General features: G+C 31.4%; 1 protein-coding gene across 1 annotated transcript in view; it reads right to left on the bottom strand.

Annotated features, from left to right (window-relative positions):
- The window catches only part of LOC143387614 (cadherin-12-like), a 229923-nt gene extending 214114 nt beyond the window's left edge, over positions 1–15809 (bottom strand). The window contains 1 exon segment of the mRNA XM_077108122.1: positions 15683–15809. Within this exon segment, the coding sequence (XP_076964237.1) occupies positions 15683–15809 (127 nt within the window).
- Positions 15810–18598: the final 2789 nt, after the last annotated feature.

Here is an 18598-nt window from a genome sequence, read left to right as displayed (position 1 = left end):
ATTCCTGTGGAAGGAAAATCAGGAAATACATGGTAGTGAAAAGTAAAGATAGAATAGACTGGAATAAATTTGAGGGGAAATTCAAAAGTTTTAATTACTTTTCAAAACAAAACAAATCAAGAATATTGGAAATTTTTGACATTCTTGGCATGGAAATTTGCATTTAAAATGGGCAGTAAATATAAAAACAATAAAATAAATAATTATTAACTTTAAAAATGAAAGGAATTGAGGATAATAAAATGTCACAGAGAGAGGATTGCAAAGAAAAATACAAGTGTAAGTGGAATGGGAAAATAAACAAGGTGAGAAATGAATTACAGTAGAAGGGGTAGAGAGAGAAGATGGGAGGGGAGGGGAGGGGGGATAGTAGAGGATAGGAAAGGTAGCAGAGTACAACAGTTACTATTATGGTATTATGTAAAAATGTGGATGTGTAACCCATGTGATTCTGCAATCTGTACTTGGGGTAAAAAAGGGAGTTCATAACTCACTTGAAGCTAATGTATGCTAATGCATGAAATATGATGTGTCAAGAGCTTTGTAGGGTTTTGAACAACCAATAAAAAAAAGGAAAAAAAAAGAAAAATACAAGTAACATATAAAAACTGAGTTCATTAATGTAGAAAATGCAGTTAAAAATTAAAATATAAACCACATGGTTGAAATGTATCCATGCTATTGGAAAGGGTATTCTAGATGTCTAGATGACTAAAATTTCAATAGACATGTTTTTTGAGTATTTATAGTGAACAGTTTCTAAAGGTTTCAAAAAGTAACAGGGTTAAAAAAAAAGAAAACAGAGCAACACTGAGAAAAGGGGGCCTCTAATCACAGCTGTTAATATTAAAATTCTAAAATATATGAAATAGAAAATTTGGAAATAAAATTCACATCAGGCAGCAATCAATGTAGAATGTATAATGTAACTCAATCTGAAAGGTGTACTCTGAGAATTAATAAAACATCCCTATTACAAACATGTATATAGAACTGAAATATCTAAGGAAAACAATTTTACAATTCTGTGATGAAATCTGTTAATCTACACTCCAGAAGTTCCTGAGTAACCATTATATTAAATGTTAATTTATGTTACATAAACAAATAGAAAATATTAACAATAAAGCTCTCAATCATGTAGACATATGTAGACATACAAAGACTCAAGCATGCAAACAATACATAGATTTTGGAAGATACAAAATGTAATCATGTTTGTGCTAATAAACTAATCTTCACATCAAAAAGAATTAAGTTTTGATGGGGGAACATATCATATTCTCTGATTATTAATGAAGAAATCATACCAAGAAAAATTACCAAGAATACAAAATATCACACAAATTAAATAACAGAATTTGAATAGCAAACAATAACTTCTGTGTTTTGAAAATTAAACTATATTTGAATTTTGAATAATTATTAATTTAAATACAATATTATTTTTTCATTCCAAAAATGTATTCAAGAAATGAGCATAGAGTCAATTATACATTACAATTTGAAAAAATATATAAGTAATTTTAATTTTCCATAAGGGAAACTGGAAAATTTATAATAAATGGAAAATAAAAGCAGAAAAGCAAAAAAAAAAAAGACAAATTAATGGTATGGAAATCTTTCAATAGAAATGATTAACAGAATTTATATAATTCATGAAGAACATATCTATTTATGTAAATAATAAATAATAATTTTTTCTCAGAGTTTATATAAAAAAAGAAGTAAAATGACAACTCAGCATAAAGAAAATATGAGGTATAGGTACAAAATAAATTGAAATGTGTCTAAGGATACACATTATCTTATAGGCTCAACTTTACTTGAAAATTTTAAAATTTAATGATTTAATTATATTATCACAAAATTCTATACACTCTTCTATTGATGCTTTGTATGATGTTTTTCTTCATGCAAAAGAATGAAAGTATTAGCATATATGGTAGGTTTTATATTTATCATCTATTAATCAATGACATTATTGATTTAAGCAGAGTTGTATTAATTTGTATTGAGCAGCAATATTGTGTGAAGAAAATTCCTAGTCTGTTGATATATATCATAGACCCAAAAGATTCTGCCCACAAAGGAGCTAACAGAATTGAAGTTGGAAAGAAAAAAAAATAGTGTTTTGTTACATATTTATGCTGAAATCAATGACACTGACAATCATATTGCTAAGTGTATATGTTGGAGCTAATAATAGTGACAAGAATTCATCAAAATTGGAAGCAAAAAAATATTGAAAAAAAGAAAGAATATGGACATAACAAATTAAAATATTCAATTGTTTATGATGGGACCATTCAAATAAGGAAAAGGAATGTAACATTTTTTAACAATTCAAGAAAAAAAGGCAAAGAGAAACACCTGGAATAGAGATTTAATTTGTGGTAAGTACATTGAAGAAGCAGTAAATGTGTGTAGCTAGAGAATCAAGAAAACCAGTAGATACAATCACTCTTATCTGAACATTAACTTTTAACATCTTAGAACTGATTTTTTCTCTTGGTACTCACTACCATTATTTAGATTTGAAGTTGCAAGTCCCTGATCTGTAGTGAAGTAACTCTCAGGTAGAGGAAATACTATTTTTCCCTGAAGCTTCAACTAATTGTCAATATTGTAGAATTGTTACTATATCTTCTATGTTTTTACCTTCTAATATAAGTAAAACATTGGGTGTTTAATAATTGTAGCTCTTAAAATAGCATTTAATTTCCATTATATGATAGAACTGAATGTAATTTCATTTATAAAACCACAACTTCATTGACCAACATTATTACTTTTTCCATCTCTTACTTGGAACATGAACAATAACAATAAAAAGTGACAATTGCCACATTGTATTTAATGGACATATTCTGTCTTGTCACAAGTTTGTTTTGATGTCTCATTAAAATCAACACTGCCTTCTGGCTTTCTATGAAGATTGGATATAAATCATCAGGCAACCAGCAAGTGACAAACTATGAATTAAATGCTCAATTAAATCTGGCATTGCTACATAATGAAAGGTACTACATTGGATAGACATTTCATTATCATGTGGGTCAGTCATTATGTCGGCTTCTATTTGTTCCTATATGGATAACTAAATCCACAGTGCCACAGTAAAATGTCAAACCTAACAAGAGATGTTTCCATGAATACTTAACCCTCAAGATTAAAAGCAAAATTAATGTTAAATTTTCAATAATTACTTCAAACTAATTAAAAATATAAAGGAAAACAATGAAAGGAAGTGTTTGAGATATAAAAGAAAAAAATGACTAATCATCAGATAAATTTTCAGAGTAAACAATTTCCCCTAATAAAAATTGGAACTCATATTTCCAGTTTGCTTCCAGTACAAAGTCAAAGTGTCATATCATATTAAGTGAATAATAAGACTCCACAGCTCACTAAAGTATAAATTCATTTCTTTGCTTCTCCTGTGGTGTAATGTGTTTGCATTTTTGCCCTGAGGATAGATACTAACATGAACGTTTATCTGTAATTAAAGATTCACACATCATTAACAGTATAGCCGGTTCATTGCAGACAGATGAGAGGCTTTAAAAATATTTTCTATTCCATGTGAAAGTTACCTTTCCTTCAGGTTCAGTTTTCTTCCTTTTCCTCCACAATGGTAATGGTTTCCTCCAACTAAATGGAAGTGTTCAATGATTCACCATCTTTTTTTCTCCCTATTTAAACATTTTTCTGAATTAATTAGAGAAAAATGAAGACTAACTCCGAGTTTTTTCTATTTATACCAAAAGGGTATCTGTTATTGAAAAGATGAAAGTGAAAATAAAAAGCCAGAAAGGCAGATGCAAGACTGAATAGATAATCATTAAAATTGATGCAAGAAAATTTCACTGATATGAAACTGAATATCTACAAAAAAATCTCTCCAGATATTAAATACTAAAATAGGCCTACATAGTAACTTACAAGTGGCATAAAAATGCCAGTAAGAGAATAACCAAAGAGAGCTTTATGTTAAATGACTGTGTAAAATTATGGTTCATATTAAATCATTTAATAAATGTATATTAAGAAAAAAATATTAATTCTGCATTCTGAGTAAAATTATCTATTTTATCTACTCTAGAGTCATTAATTTGGGATATCTATTAAACATTTTTGCATTGTAAGACATACTTTTTACAGAATATCAAACTAAATTATAAGGGTTCAAGTTCTTTTCTGTCATCGTCCAGCTATGTGAAATTGAACACGCTGTTATTTAAGCTCTATTTTCCTTGATATTCCACTTAAGATAAGAGCATGGCAACAACTGCCAAAACTTATCATTATCTCTGTTCTCCTTTGTGTGTGTGTGTGTGTGTGTGTGTGTGTGTGTGTGAGTGTGTGTGTGTGTGTGTGTGTGTGTGTGTGTGTGTATGTATACAGGATGTAGAATTCAAGTATATTTCACATCTCATAAACATTCACATCAGCCCAGATGAGTCTCTTCTAATGAGTAAAATATTAATAAATGTGGTCACAGCACATTCAGACCTGGTACATACAATCAACTCATGAATAATTTTGTTTTTCTTTACCATAAATGTTTAAAAAGAAAAGAATTCTAAAGATGCACAGGACAGAAGATGGCAATGAGCCTGTATGACACTTGGAGAAGGATCTCCCTATGACCCCATGCAACCCACTGTGATATGAAAGAGCAATAGGTTTTCATAATATAAAGCTAAGAACTCAGTCTGTGGGTAGATTGTAGTAGAATTGCCTATCTCTAGCTACTAGTTGAGAATTCTTAGTAGTATTTATTTCATGAAGTTAAGTGGAGATTAGTGGATCAATATATGTAAAACACTAGTAACAAAGCTTGGTGATAGAGTCATGCAAATATTTGCTATTTTGTTGATTAGGATAATGTGTCAGAGATCTATAGTGTTTTGCAAACTTACACATGTTGTTAGATTGCCCAGCTTTTCTTGTTCTGCACCAGGGATTCTAGATCTGGGTCAGTGGAACACTAGGAAAACTGGCATACAACACTGCCAGACCTGCTCTTAATTGTATTCTGCTTTAACACCTCTAATCAGCCCTTCCATGTCAGAAGACTGGGAAGACATATGAATAAGATATGTTAGCCAAAATACAAGGAAACTGGAGACTCCTGCATCCACATAGGAGCTGTTAGGGGGACACCTCCTATATAAACAACCTATGAAGCAGTTTCTGTGTTCTTGGAATATTTATAATTTATGCAGGAAAATTTAAAAATACATATTTCAACTGTAGTAAAGGTAAGAACATACATAATTATATTACTACATCTAGGAGGATTAAAATTTTTCAGTTTTTTCCACATCACTTAAGAGGGTGACATAAAGTCAAAGGGTCTATATATCATGATTCTTAAGATCACCCATTTAATTCTCAAAGTACAAATACATATTTTTATTCAATTTTTTAAAATTATACTTTTTCACTTACAAAATAGTTAAGTACCTACCAAAATATGTTATTTTATAAATTATGTTTCCCTGTATAAACCTGAAAACTATTTTCCTGAAAACAAGTATTAAAAAAAATTGAGAGGTTATTATTTTGACTGAGCTTCTATACTTGGCCCCAAAAGAGCAGAGGAAAACAAAATTGAGTCACTCATGCTAAAGGCCACATCATCAAGATGAAACCCAGAGAAAACAGATCAATCCAGAAATAGACGAATTTTTCCAAAAAATAAGAGAGTTCAGTCTATCTGAGTCAGCATAATAAAGAAGTTCCCTTGCTTAAAACTGACAAAATACAAAACAGGAAAGTAACCTGAAGTGACCTGATGTTAACCAGTTTTACTTCTGTTGTTCTGTTTCCTCATTTGTGCCTTACGAAACCCACTATTCTGCCATTGCCCAGTAGTACCTTTCATTCTATTTTTTTAAATCCAATTTAAATCAATGCCAATTAAGTCTATAACTAATTTATTGTAATCTTGTCTTTTGAAAGAATAAATCTGTTTGTAAGTGTTACATCAGCTTTAAATCAAATAGCCTTTGTAGCTCTAGTGTTGCTGAGTTCCTGCAAACTTCATTAAGGTAAACTTTCCGGCTTTGAGCCAACAAAATCCTACTGGCATTTCATCATTGTCAAGAGATGATTATATGCTTTTCTCTACTTTTATTGTGCTAAGTGTGTACCATAAATTTGTTCTTCAATTAGGCCATGCATGAATATAAAACTCTGAAAGCTTATAACAAACAGAAACAATATTTTGAAAAATTAAGCATTTTTCCTATCAATATGTGACATCCCATGAAGCCATTTAAAAGAAACAGTTTTATGTTTTCTTCTCCTATAAAATATTAATTATTAATTAATATTTTCTCAAAAGAGTTAGAAATTCTATCCTTATTCTGGATTTTTAACAGTGAGAAATAATTTTTAAAATGTGAATTATACCTTATTGTTTTAAGGTAGAATTGAAGAAAGCATAATTATACAAAATGAAAAATAAGGTGTTAGTAGTTCTGTCATTCTCTCATGTCATTTGCCCAATTTATTTTTGAGTTTGGAAAATATTTAATATTTTTGTTCAAATATTAAATATCAGTAAAAAAGTCTGCACACACACACACACACACACACACACACAGAAAGAGAGACCAATTTCATCGCAGATGTGTTAACCCCTTAAAAAATTAAAATTGGTCTGATATCTGCACTGATTTAACTGATTCACACTCATTTAAATTTATTTAACCAATTTACATAAATGAGTAATTGCACATACTCCATGCATACCAAAAAGAAACCCAGATTAATAGAACCTTTATTATTTTTCTGATTTCTTCTTTGAATCTCATGCCTCTGAATTCTGAATAGAATAAGCATCTTTTCTTCTTCTTTGGGATACCATTTATATTATTGTGTTTTGTATCAAACATGTATAGGTTATTGTTAATTCAAGGTTTTCTCTGAAATAATTATCTGATTCTAAGTCGAAGGCACTGAGACACAAAAATATTATTCAATTTTATATTTCTCATAATGTATAACTAAAGTTTGAAAGAACTAATCTTAATTGTTTTTAACTATCATGGTGCACTCATGTTGTTCATTAATCTCAAATATATTTCAAAATTTCCTTGTATATAGAACATAAAGAGGTGTTTAGAATATGTTTTTGTCATGCTATCAATATTTATGTAATAATATGGATTTGCTAAAGAGATCACAAATAAGATCTGGAGATATCTTACATTATTTTCCATTTAAGTTAGTATTTTAACTTCATAATTATTAAAGTTGCTTCAAGAATTCTTCAATAAAATAGAAATAAATCTGTCTTGCTGAAGGGCAAGTAAAATTGTGCTTAAAGATATATGAAACTGATGAAATGTTAAAATATAAAGCTTCTAGTTTTACTTTGTCGCTTGCTAATAAAAATAAGATATACATGTTAACTACAAGTTAATGAAAACTTTCTCTGAAATGATCTCCTTAAATATCAAAATGAATCATTTTAGATATGGTGATATTATTCAATCTTTTAAAAAGTGTGTGAATTTGAGAAGTTTAAGAGAATTACCATTTTAAGCTTATATACCTTTATATAGATAGATAGATAGATAGATGATAGATAGATAGATAGATAGATAGATAGATAGATAGATAGATATAGATAGATAGTAGATGGACACAATACCTTTATTTTATTTAATGGTTTTTTTATGTGGTGCTGAGTATTGAATCCAGTGCTTCACACGTGTTAAGCAAGCACTCCACCATTGAGCTACAGCCTCAGCACCAGGATTTCCATTTTTCCCTTTTGAAAATAAAGATAATTAAAGTATTAATATTTGAAGGTGCACCTTGTAAGACCATTTATTAAGTGAGAGTCTTAGGTTTGATAGTTAGTACTATGGAAAATATAACAAAAAAGGACTCTGTAAATCACATACTTTTAGTCCAAGAATTCATAACATTTATATTTTTTATTACAATAAAAATGTTGTAATTATTTTATTTACACATAGGTATGTATTTTATGAACATTCCCATTATTTTCTTCATCCTTTCTCTTTTCTCTGTACTTTCTTTTTTCATTACACTGTCTAATTACTATACCTCCTCAGAGATCTGCACTGTGCAATTAGCCCAAACAATTAATTATTTACTACTTGCCAACTAGTAAGCCTTAAAATACCTGTCAAATGATTTAACATGTTTTTGGCAACAGTAGGAAATTCAGAATGCTTCTAAGTGTGCTCCACAGGAAGAAGTTGTAGTTAGAGATCTTGGAATAAAATCCATTTACTACCTTAAAGGAAAACACATGATATTGGGAACAGTATATCTAAAGTAAAATATTAACAGGCAGCCATCAGATCTATACCTTCAGATTTAACCAGTAATGGTCTGAGCAATCCAACAGTTGTTATTCACTGTTGAAAAGGGAGGCTAATCTTAAATCAAGAAACTTAAATTGTACTTATCATTTTCTCCATGGAAAGAAGTAAGATTTCAAAAACTCTTGAAATATAGGAACTAAAGGAAATATTCTTCAAGACATATTGTATAAAATATGGTATTAAATAGAATTTTTTTGTTAGTTTCTAACAAAAAGTAGTAATACAAAATAATTACAGATACAAAAATCCTGTTGTCAGGAAAATAGTCTTCATTTTGGCTACTGCTAGTTCTGAAATTTCTATAATTTCTGATTAATGTATAAGAAAAAGCACTTAATTGGATATAACATCAACACCAGAAATCACAGGCATTTCTGTATATCAGTGACAAATCCTCTGAAAGGGAAATGAGGAAAACTACCCCATATACAATTTCCTAAAAAAAAAAAAACAACTTGGGAATCAACTTAATGATAGAGGTTAAAGATCTGTACAATGAAAACTACAGAACCAACAGAAAGAAATCAAAGAAGACCTAAGAAGATGGAAAGATCTACCTTGCTCTTGGATAGGCAGAATTAATATTATCAAAATGATCATACTACAAAGAGCACTATACAGATTCAATGCAATCCCCCATCACAATCCCAATGACATTCTTCATAGAAATAGAAAAGACAATCATGAAATTCATCTGGAAAAATAAGAGACCAACATAGCCAACTCAATCCTTAGCAAGAAGAGTAAAGCAGGTGGCATTACTATTCCAGACCTTAAACTATACTACAGAGCAATAGTAGCAAAAACAGCATGGTATTATCACCAAAATAGACCTTTAGACCAATGGTACAGAATAGAGGACACAGAGATTAAGTCACATAACTACAGTTATGTTAGACAAAGGCACCTAAAAAGTACATTGGAGAAAATATATCCTTTTCAACAAATGATTCTGGAAAAACTGGAAATTCCTATGTAACAAAAGAAACTAAAACTCTCTCTGTCACCATGTCCAAAGTACAACTCAAGTGGATCAAGCACCTAGGAATTAAACCAGAGTCCTTTCACCTAATGGAAGAAAAAGTAGGCTCAAATCTCCATCATATCAGGTTAGGCCCCAACTTCTTTAGTAAGACTCCTATTGAACAAGAATTAAAACCAAGAATCAATAAATGGATGGATTCAAACTATAAAGTTTCTTCTCAGAAAAAAAAATATATATATATATATATCAGTGAGGTGAATAGAAAGCCTACAGAATGAGAGCAAATTTTTACCACTTTCACATCAGATAGAGCACTAATTTCTAGGATATATAAAGCACTCAAAAAACCGTAACACCAAATAAATAAATAAATAACATAATCAATAAATGGATGAATAAACTGAACAGACATTTCTCAGAAGAAGATATACAATTAATCAACATACATATAAAAATGTGCAATATCTCTAGCAATTAGAGAAATACAAATAAAAACTACTCTAAGATTTCATCTTACTCTGGTCAGAAGGGCAGCTATCAAGAATACACACAATAATAAGTGTTGGTGAGGAAGTAAGAAAAAGACACACTCATCACTCATACATTGCTGATGGAACTGCAAATTGGTGCAGCCAATATAGAAAGCAACATGAAGATTCCTTGGAAAACTTGGAGTGGTACCACCATTTGACCCAGAAATCCCACTCCTCACTTTATACTCAAAGGACTTAAAAAACAGAAAACTATACAGGGATACAGTCATATCAGAGTTTATAGCAGCACCATTCACAATAGCTAACTTGTGGAACCAACCCACATGCCCTTCAGTAGATGAATGGATTGGGAAACTGGTATATATACACAATGGAACATTACTCAGCATTAAAAGAGAATACAATCATGGCATTTGCAGGTAAATGGATGGAGTTGGAAAATATAATGCTAAGTGAAGATAGCCAATCGCAGAAAAACAAAGATCAAATATTTTTCCTGATATGAGAAAGCTGACTTTTTATGGAGATGCATGGGGAAGCATGGGAGGAATGGAGGAACTTTACATAGGACAAAGGGGAGGAAGGGGAATGGAGGGAGGAAGGGAGTAGGAATTATGGTGGAATGAGTTAGGCATCATTACCCTAAGTATATGTATGAAGACATAAATGGTGTAAAAGTACTTGTGTACAATCAGTGACTTGAAAAACTGTGCTCTATATGTATAATATGAATGAATTGCATTCTGCCATAGTGTACAATACATTCGAATAAATAGAAAATTTAATTTAAAAAATTTGAGACAGTGTCCTGCTAAATTGCCTAGAGCCTCACTAAATTACTGAGGCTGGATTTGATTTTTTGATCCTCCTACTTTAGCGTCCCAAGTCACTGTGAGGCCTGGATGAACACTATTATTATTATTATTATTATTATTATTATTATTATTATTATTATTATTATTTTACATACGTGACAATAGTGGAATGCCTTACACTCATTATTACCCATTTACAGCACAAATTTTTTGTAACTCTGTATATAAAGCATGTCCATGCCAAAATTATGCCATTCTACATGTACTCTTTTTTTTTTTGCATTACAATTCTTAATACACATATATACCACCATTTTTCATGTCTCTGTTTGTATATAAGGTATGTTGACACCAAATTCACTAGTATTTCTAATCATATAAAATTTAATATGGTGATCTTAGAAATGCATTCAAGATATAGATACTTTCTTTGTGTACAAAAAACATTTCTTATCCTTTTGTTAATATCCATTACATTGAGTATGCTAGAACAATATATAGAGATTTCTCATTAATCAATTATATGTTGAGTTTTGACTTCAACAAGATCCTTTAAAATATGAGAGTAATTAACAGCATTTAACATCATATAAGATAAATGTGATTATATTACAAATGAGGAAAGAGGATTCAACGTGGGTAAGTTGAGCTGAGACTATGCCAGGGGGAAGTCAACTATATGCAAAATGATCTGGGAGCTACAGGACAGAACCAAGTATACCACCAGAAGTGGAAGTTGGTCATCCTAAGTAAGCCAAGACTGGTTCTATAAGGTAATGACTATAAAACCAGAATACCATGGCCTTAGAAAACAGGGCAATATGAAAGATTTAGATGGTTTGATGATAATTTGATTTAAAAGAACTTGAAAATCATTCCAGAAGGCAAAAGTTTTGATGTCCCAAACTGTAATTGTGTGACCCACTCAACATGGCGTCTACCTGTAGGAGGTATTTACTTTTGAGGACATCTTGTTTTTCTAGGTCCAGAAGATCTCAGATATGCTCCTCCTATTTCTTGGTGGGCATAGACAACAATGCCAGATTGTCTTTAAGAGTTCTTTGGGATTTGTACCAAGGTACAAACCTGGAACAGATTCTAAACCAGTATACCATCTTCTTCAAATCAGTCTTGAACAGTGAAATTTTGACATAAATTTACTATGCAGCTATATGAATACACCACAGTGAATCTTTACATCAAGTAAGTCCACATTACTGGGATCCTAATTAGAATAAGGTACACTCCATATTTGTATAAATAGGTCAAAATTGACTCTACCATCATGGATAACTAAAAAAAACAAATTAAAAAAAAGGAAAAAGAAAAGAAAAACAATCTTTGAGGCGTTCTGTGTGCAAAAAAAAAAAAAAATGTAGACCTATTTGAACATCCCTCAGGGTATTAACAATATGTTTATTGTTAATATAATGGATGCATTATTTTGTCAAATTCATCTGAAGAGAGACATCAGAAAACGGCAAGTAGGGATTACAAATAAACAGAACTTCAAGAAGACATTTTCTCAATAAAGAGCCCACAGTCCACAGTGGGGTGCTGAAGTCTGACAAATCACACTTGGATTCCAGCTTCAGACTCATTAAGGAGGTATAATCTTGGAAAGGTTGCTTCCAATTCCCAGTCAGATAGAGGCTTTCAGGAACAAGCCTTAGAAATATCCTTCTGCCCATAAAAATTCTTTCCTGTTAGCATACTACAGGGAAACTAGTCAAAGTGATTAGGTCATCTGTGTTTGCTAATTGCTATGTATGGAAGTTAGGCTCCTATCCTTTGGGAGACAGGGAGATAGGGTCTCTGCTTACTACATGATTACATTTTAAATGATGGCTTTAAGTCTATGTGAAAAAAATATATTCCTGGATTGTAAATCAGGCAAAGGCTTTTAAAGTCTTTTACATCCCAAAAGAGCAGAGAAATAGTCCACAAAAATAACATTTTCAAAAGTAAATGCTCTAAGAAGAGGAAAGTCAGGGACCTATGATCAGGAAACATTTTGTCTAAGTACTTAGCACACCTGAAGGAACTTTAAGATTGTCTTGTAAAAACCATGACTATTGCCATAAGATTAGATAAAGGCAAAAAAGGTTAAGAAATTGAAAGAAGATTAAGATCATTATAAGAAAAAAAACTACATATAGAGATACAATCTATCAAAGAATTCACTAGTTTCCCCCTATCTAAACAATGGCCCACTGGAAAATGTAATAAAAAATGGGATAGCATTCAAATGACACAAAAACATAATATATCTGAAAATAAATCTAATCGAAAGCACATATTCTGTATAGGAAAAAAAATAACTATAGTAAAATGCCTGCATGAATGTTTTATAAATGGAAAAGAATACCATGTTTTGCCATTTATGTTTGACAGGACATTATAAAACTTTGAATTTTCTCCAAATTAATGAATGTTAACCATCAGATAAATTTGATTTTATAGAAATGTTGTTTTGGACAAATGTCAAAACCTAAAAGTAAAAAGGAAATTTTTTTTTTCTAAAATTAAAATAGTTTTTTTTTTGCTTTAATAGTGCACAGGGGGTTCATACTTAATTAAAATAAAAAATAGGGGACTGATTTTTCTGTTTTCTTCAGTGACAATTATTTCTCCAACCAATATTTATTAAACCATTTTGCTGCTAGACTGCTGGCATCACAAATACCTAAATCCAGTCACTCATCTGCATCAGAGACAAAAAGAGAAAAGGAAAAATGAGTTTAAAATGTGTTTATTATTAATGGCAATTTGATCAGAACTGGGAAGACATCTAACCTGGATTCCCATCCCACAGAAATGTTTTAGAGCAACAAAAAGCCATGAGGTTTACCCAGGCTGTGCTAACCACAGATATGAGTATAATCTATATACAACAATTATGATTTTCCAACTTTTGTTGGCATCTGGACCAAAGTATTGGGGTGAATTTCAATTATCAGTGTGAGGTGATAGGTTTTAGGCAGCTGAGACAGAGAAAAGAGCTAGAAACAGGTTGGAGGGGAATTATAGGTTTTTCAAAACAACATGTCTCTCATTGCTTAATCTATATTTTGGTGAGCTAAATAACAATGCACATGATTATTATTGTAAGTGAGTGGGATTATGATAAACTTTAAGATTTACAAATTTTCTAGGTGACAAGACCGGGAGAAAAACAAACCTGGGGAGAGATAGGCCAGAACTAGTATGAAGAACTTGAAATTTAAAAAAAAATACAAATGATCAAGAAATATAAGAAAAAAATTAACATATTTAGCAATCAAGAAAATGCAAAACAAAACTGCACTAAGATTTCATCTCACTCCTGATAAAATGGCAACCATGAAGAATAAATGCTGGTGAGGATGCGGGGAAAAGAAACAGGCACTGTTAGTGATGTTGTACATTGGTGTAACCACTACAAGACTAGGATAAATATAATGTGCATATATACACAATGGAGTTTTTCAACCATAAAGAATAATAAAACATGTCATTTGTAGGAAAATGAATGGAACTTGAGAGCATTATTTTAAGCAAAATAATTCAAACTTAGAAAGTCAAGGGTCATATGTTTTTTCTCATATGTAGAAGTCAAACAGAAATAGGAAAGAAATGGGGGCATCTCATAAGTAAAGTGGAGACCAGTACTATAGAAGAAGGACATTAACTGGAGGAGGAGGAGTCAGAAAGGGGAAGTACTGGAGAATTTAATTGACCAAATATATTCCACTATTGTGTTCATGTTAGAATAAATAATACAGTGTCCCCCTATTACAAACGATTATTAAAAATAAATTAAAAATGAATAAAATATACTTTTTATTTCCTTGTCCTTCCTTTATGTATTTTAACCATTTTATTCCTTCTATTTATCCATTACAATCTCTCTTCCTATTTACTTGAAGTGCCTAAACTAGCTTTTTATTATTCAAATACATTATATATTCTCTTTAATTTTCTATCTGTTAAACCATGAACCAAGATTTGTCTTACTTATGAGACAGAGCTTTAATGAAAATACTTCTAATTCAGAGAATACTTTGCCTTTGCCACACCTAGAGTTTCTCTTTTGCAAAATCAACTTGATTTTTAGTGGTTCTCAATATTTCCATATGAATTAATATTGTTAATTAATGTGACAATTTACTCTTATCTGCACACTTCTGGTCCCCACCCCCCAAAAATTACACATTTATTTTACATTTCCACATTTTTAAAAAATACATATATTTTTTAGGTGTAGATGAACATAATACCTTTATTTATTTATTTGCTGACCATGGAGTGCTACCTTTGAAATTGTGAGCCAAATAAATCTTTCATACTTTGAGTTAATTTTCTCAGGTAGTTTGTGACAGTGGTTAAAAGTGGACTAACACAGGAACATCCTGTGGTGATCTTGAGAAATAAGAATGTAGGGGCAATGGGAATGACATTGATGGTCCTTTATCTGGAGATGATTGTAAATGTAGCCTCACCCTTGTAAGTAAGTAGCAGAGAGGCAGGAAATACTAGGAAGGGGTATTCTGTGGTATTCCTGATAGTAGAGCCATGGCTGGGGGTGGGAGTGTAGGACATAGGAGCAAGCACATTCCCAGCTCAACCAAGCACAGACCCTAGCTCTGACCTGCCCTGATAGGGTCCCTAATGTGGTGAACCCTTTGTCCAGACATTTAGTTGTCACTGTTTACATCTCCAGTTCAGATGGATAGCCTCTCAACGATCATTCCGAAATTCTCAAACTTTGAAAACTGAGCTTTTTAAATTATGTATTTAGTAGCAAAATCTCATCTAACTTTCACTAAAATGAGGGTCCATATTCTTGTTTGTCGTTTCTCTTCTCCTATAATATCAAATAGGTGAGAAAAGCAAGTAAAAAAAAACTTTTTAAATTTTTAATTTTTTTCATTCTAATTTGTTATACATGATAGCAGAATGCATTATAAATCATATTACACATAACAAGCACACTTTTTCATATCTCTGGTTGTATATAAAGTATCTTCACACCATTTGTGTCTTTATACGTGTACTTGGGGTCATGATATCCATTTCCTTCCATCATCATTTTTACCCCCATGCCCCCTCCTTTTCCTTCCACCCCTTTGCCTTTGTAGAGTTCATCTAATCCTTCCATGCTCCCCCTCCCAACCCCACTATGAATCAGTCTTCTTATATCAGAGAAAACCTTCAGTATTTGTTTTTTGGGGGATTGGCTAACTTCACCTAGCATTATATTCTCTAACTCCATCCATTTACCTGCAAATGCCATGATTTTGTTGTCTTTTATTTTTGGGTAATATTCCATTGTGTACATATACCACATTTTCTTTATCCATTCATCTACTCAAGGGAATCTATGTTTCTGAGGATAAAACCCAGTGCGTCACAAATGAAGTGCTCTACTACTGAGCCACAACCCCATCCTGTTTTCACATTTTTTATGTCACTTGCACACATGTATATTGAACATTCTTGGTAAATGGTAAATATCCGATCATATTGCACATTGTATGTTGAATATAAATTATTTTTATGTCTTTTGTATTGAAATATAAGCTCTTTAAAGACATGGACCTTATCTATCTTGTTTATGTTTTTTCTTTTTTTTTTTTTTTAGTTATAGGTGGATGCATAAGAGGCAACACTCAATCACTGAGCTACAATCCCAGCCAGGACCTTGTCTATTTTGATCATTGCATTTCATGTGTACAATATGTCTTAGCATGCAGAAAGTCCAAATCCAGAGTAAATAAAAAATATCTGCCCACACTCAATGATCCCCATGCCTAAAAACTGTTTCAGGAATACATGATTAAACTGCATCTCACAAAGCCTTTTCCTGATGAACATAGTTATTGATCCAGAAACTGAACATGACATAAGGTAGTTCATTTAAACTAAAAGGATGATATTGTTCCCTCAGCAGGAGTACTAACTTCCTCAATCTCCCACAGATAGAGGAGGTAACGTTTGTGACCTCATTACTGAGAGGCTGTGATGCTTCTGATAGATTCTTTATGACTATCAGGAAAGTTATTTGAAGAAGAAGTAAGAATTGGTCTGGGGATGTGGCTTAAGTGGTAGCGCGCTCACCTGGTATGTACGGGGCGCTGGGTTTGATCCTCAGCACCACAAAAAATAAATAAATAAATAAATAAATAAATAAAGATGTTGTGTCTACCGAAAACTAAAAAAAAAAAAAAAAAAAAAAGAAGAAGAAATAAGAATTCAAGTCAGGCAGATAGAGTTACTAACAGGAATAATAATAAAAACAAATTTGACCCTGAACTAAGGCCACAGCATGTTTTAATTTTGACCATACTATAACTTGTTAGATTATATCGTATTTCTAAGCGAACCAGTAGATGAGCTTGAATTTAGTATTACTTGTAGTTGAAATTCCTTACCAGAATTTTTCTTCAGAAAAATTTGCTAACTTCATCAAAAATGGATAGTTTTACCTCAGAATGCTGATTTAATAAGTATCAATTCAAATGTGGAAAGAATTATTTCAAATCCCAGGGATTGTCTTGTATGAAATAAGAGAATTAGAAAGATATAAACATCACCATAACAAAAGTAATCCACCACTTAAATTCCTGAAAGGCAATACATAATAATTATAGTGAAGATCCCTGATTAAAAAACAAATGCACAAACAAAATACTTTCAAGCTAATTTTTAACTGTATTACTCTAAGCACTCTGATTTTGAAGAAATTTATGACTTAGATCCTTGGATCCTTTGTGAAATCTCAAAACTTGTTAGTTAGTAGTGCTAATTTCATAAATGCTGGGAGAAAATGCTTATAAGCTATTGATTGTTGGAAAAAATATTTATATAAAATGAACATTATAATTTGTAACAACAGAGTTAAAATTTTACTCAGCAGGAGATAAAGCTAACAGAAAAAATAAGTGCTGAAAAATTCCCAAATGATTTTGTTGTTATTGTTATTGTTTTCATTGCTCTTTTGATGAAAGTAAATTTTGAAAAACTTTAATGTAACTGCATAATTTCTGGAATTTTTGAAAAATGATTTTAATGTTTAACTTGGATCACTTATTTTGTAAACACAATCTGGTTGCTTCATAAAATTTGTGCATGTTACATATTTTGAGAAATGAAAAACTTATGCCCTGAAGACTAGGGTGTAAGTGCAAAGAAATCAGAAACTTAGGTTTCTTAATCTGTATATCACATTGAATTTCTACCATGTGAAGACTATAGCCTTTTTAAACAAATATTTTAAAATATTTATATTTTAGGATTTTTTTAGGTGGACACAATATTTTTTATTTTTATGTGGTGTTGAGGATCGAACCCAGCGCCCTGCACATGCCAGGTGAGCAGTACCGCTTGAGCCACATCCTCAGCCCTTAAAAAATATTTCTTTACTTGTAGATGGACACAATATGTTTATTTATTTATTTTTATGTGGTGCTACGGATTGAACTCACTGCCCTACATGTTCAAGGCAGGTGCTCTACCACTGAGCTACAGACCCATCCCTGTCTATAGCTTTTTAACATGGGTTTTTGCATTATTCTTAATATGGTAGGAACTCAGTTCGGACTATTGAGTAGAAGACCAACTAAACCTCTTTGACAATATAATAAGAGTACTCTGATAGACTGAACATAGAAAAATGAGGGCTGGGGTTTGATTGTGGAAGCAACCAGAACATAGGTTATAGAATATAGGATATAGAATATACCATATATTTGCAGATGAATAATCATGATTTGGATCTGTGCAGAAGGATTGTAAAACATTCAGATTTTAGATGTTGGAAAGTAAAACATTTACATTTACTGATGTATTGGCTGTTAGGAGGTGACAGAAAAAAAAATCCAGATGACTCCAAAGTTTTCTGGCTGAGAACATGGAAGAAGATAATTGAAATCTAGGAAATTTTATTTG

This window comes from Callospermophilus lateralis, unplaced genomic scaffold (genome assembly GCF_048772815.1).
Source record: "Callospermophilus lateralis isolate mCalLat2 unplaced genomic scaffold, mCalLat2.hap1 Scaffold_146, whole genome shotgun sequence".
NCBI lineage: Eukaryota > Metazoa > Chordata > Mammalia > Rodentia > Sciuridae > Callospermophilus > Callospermophilus lateralis.
This window is presented reverse-complemented; position numbering and strand designations above follow the sequence as displayed.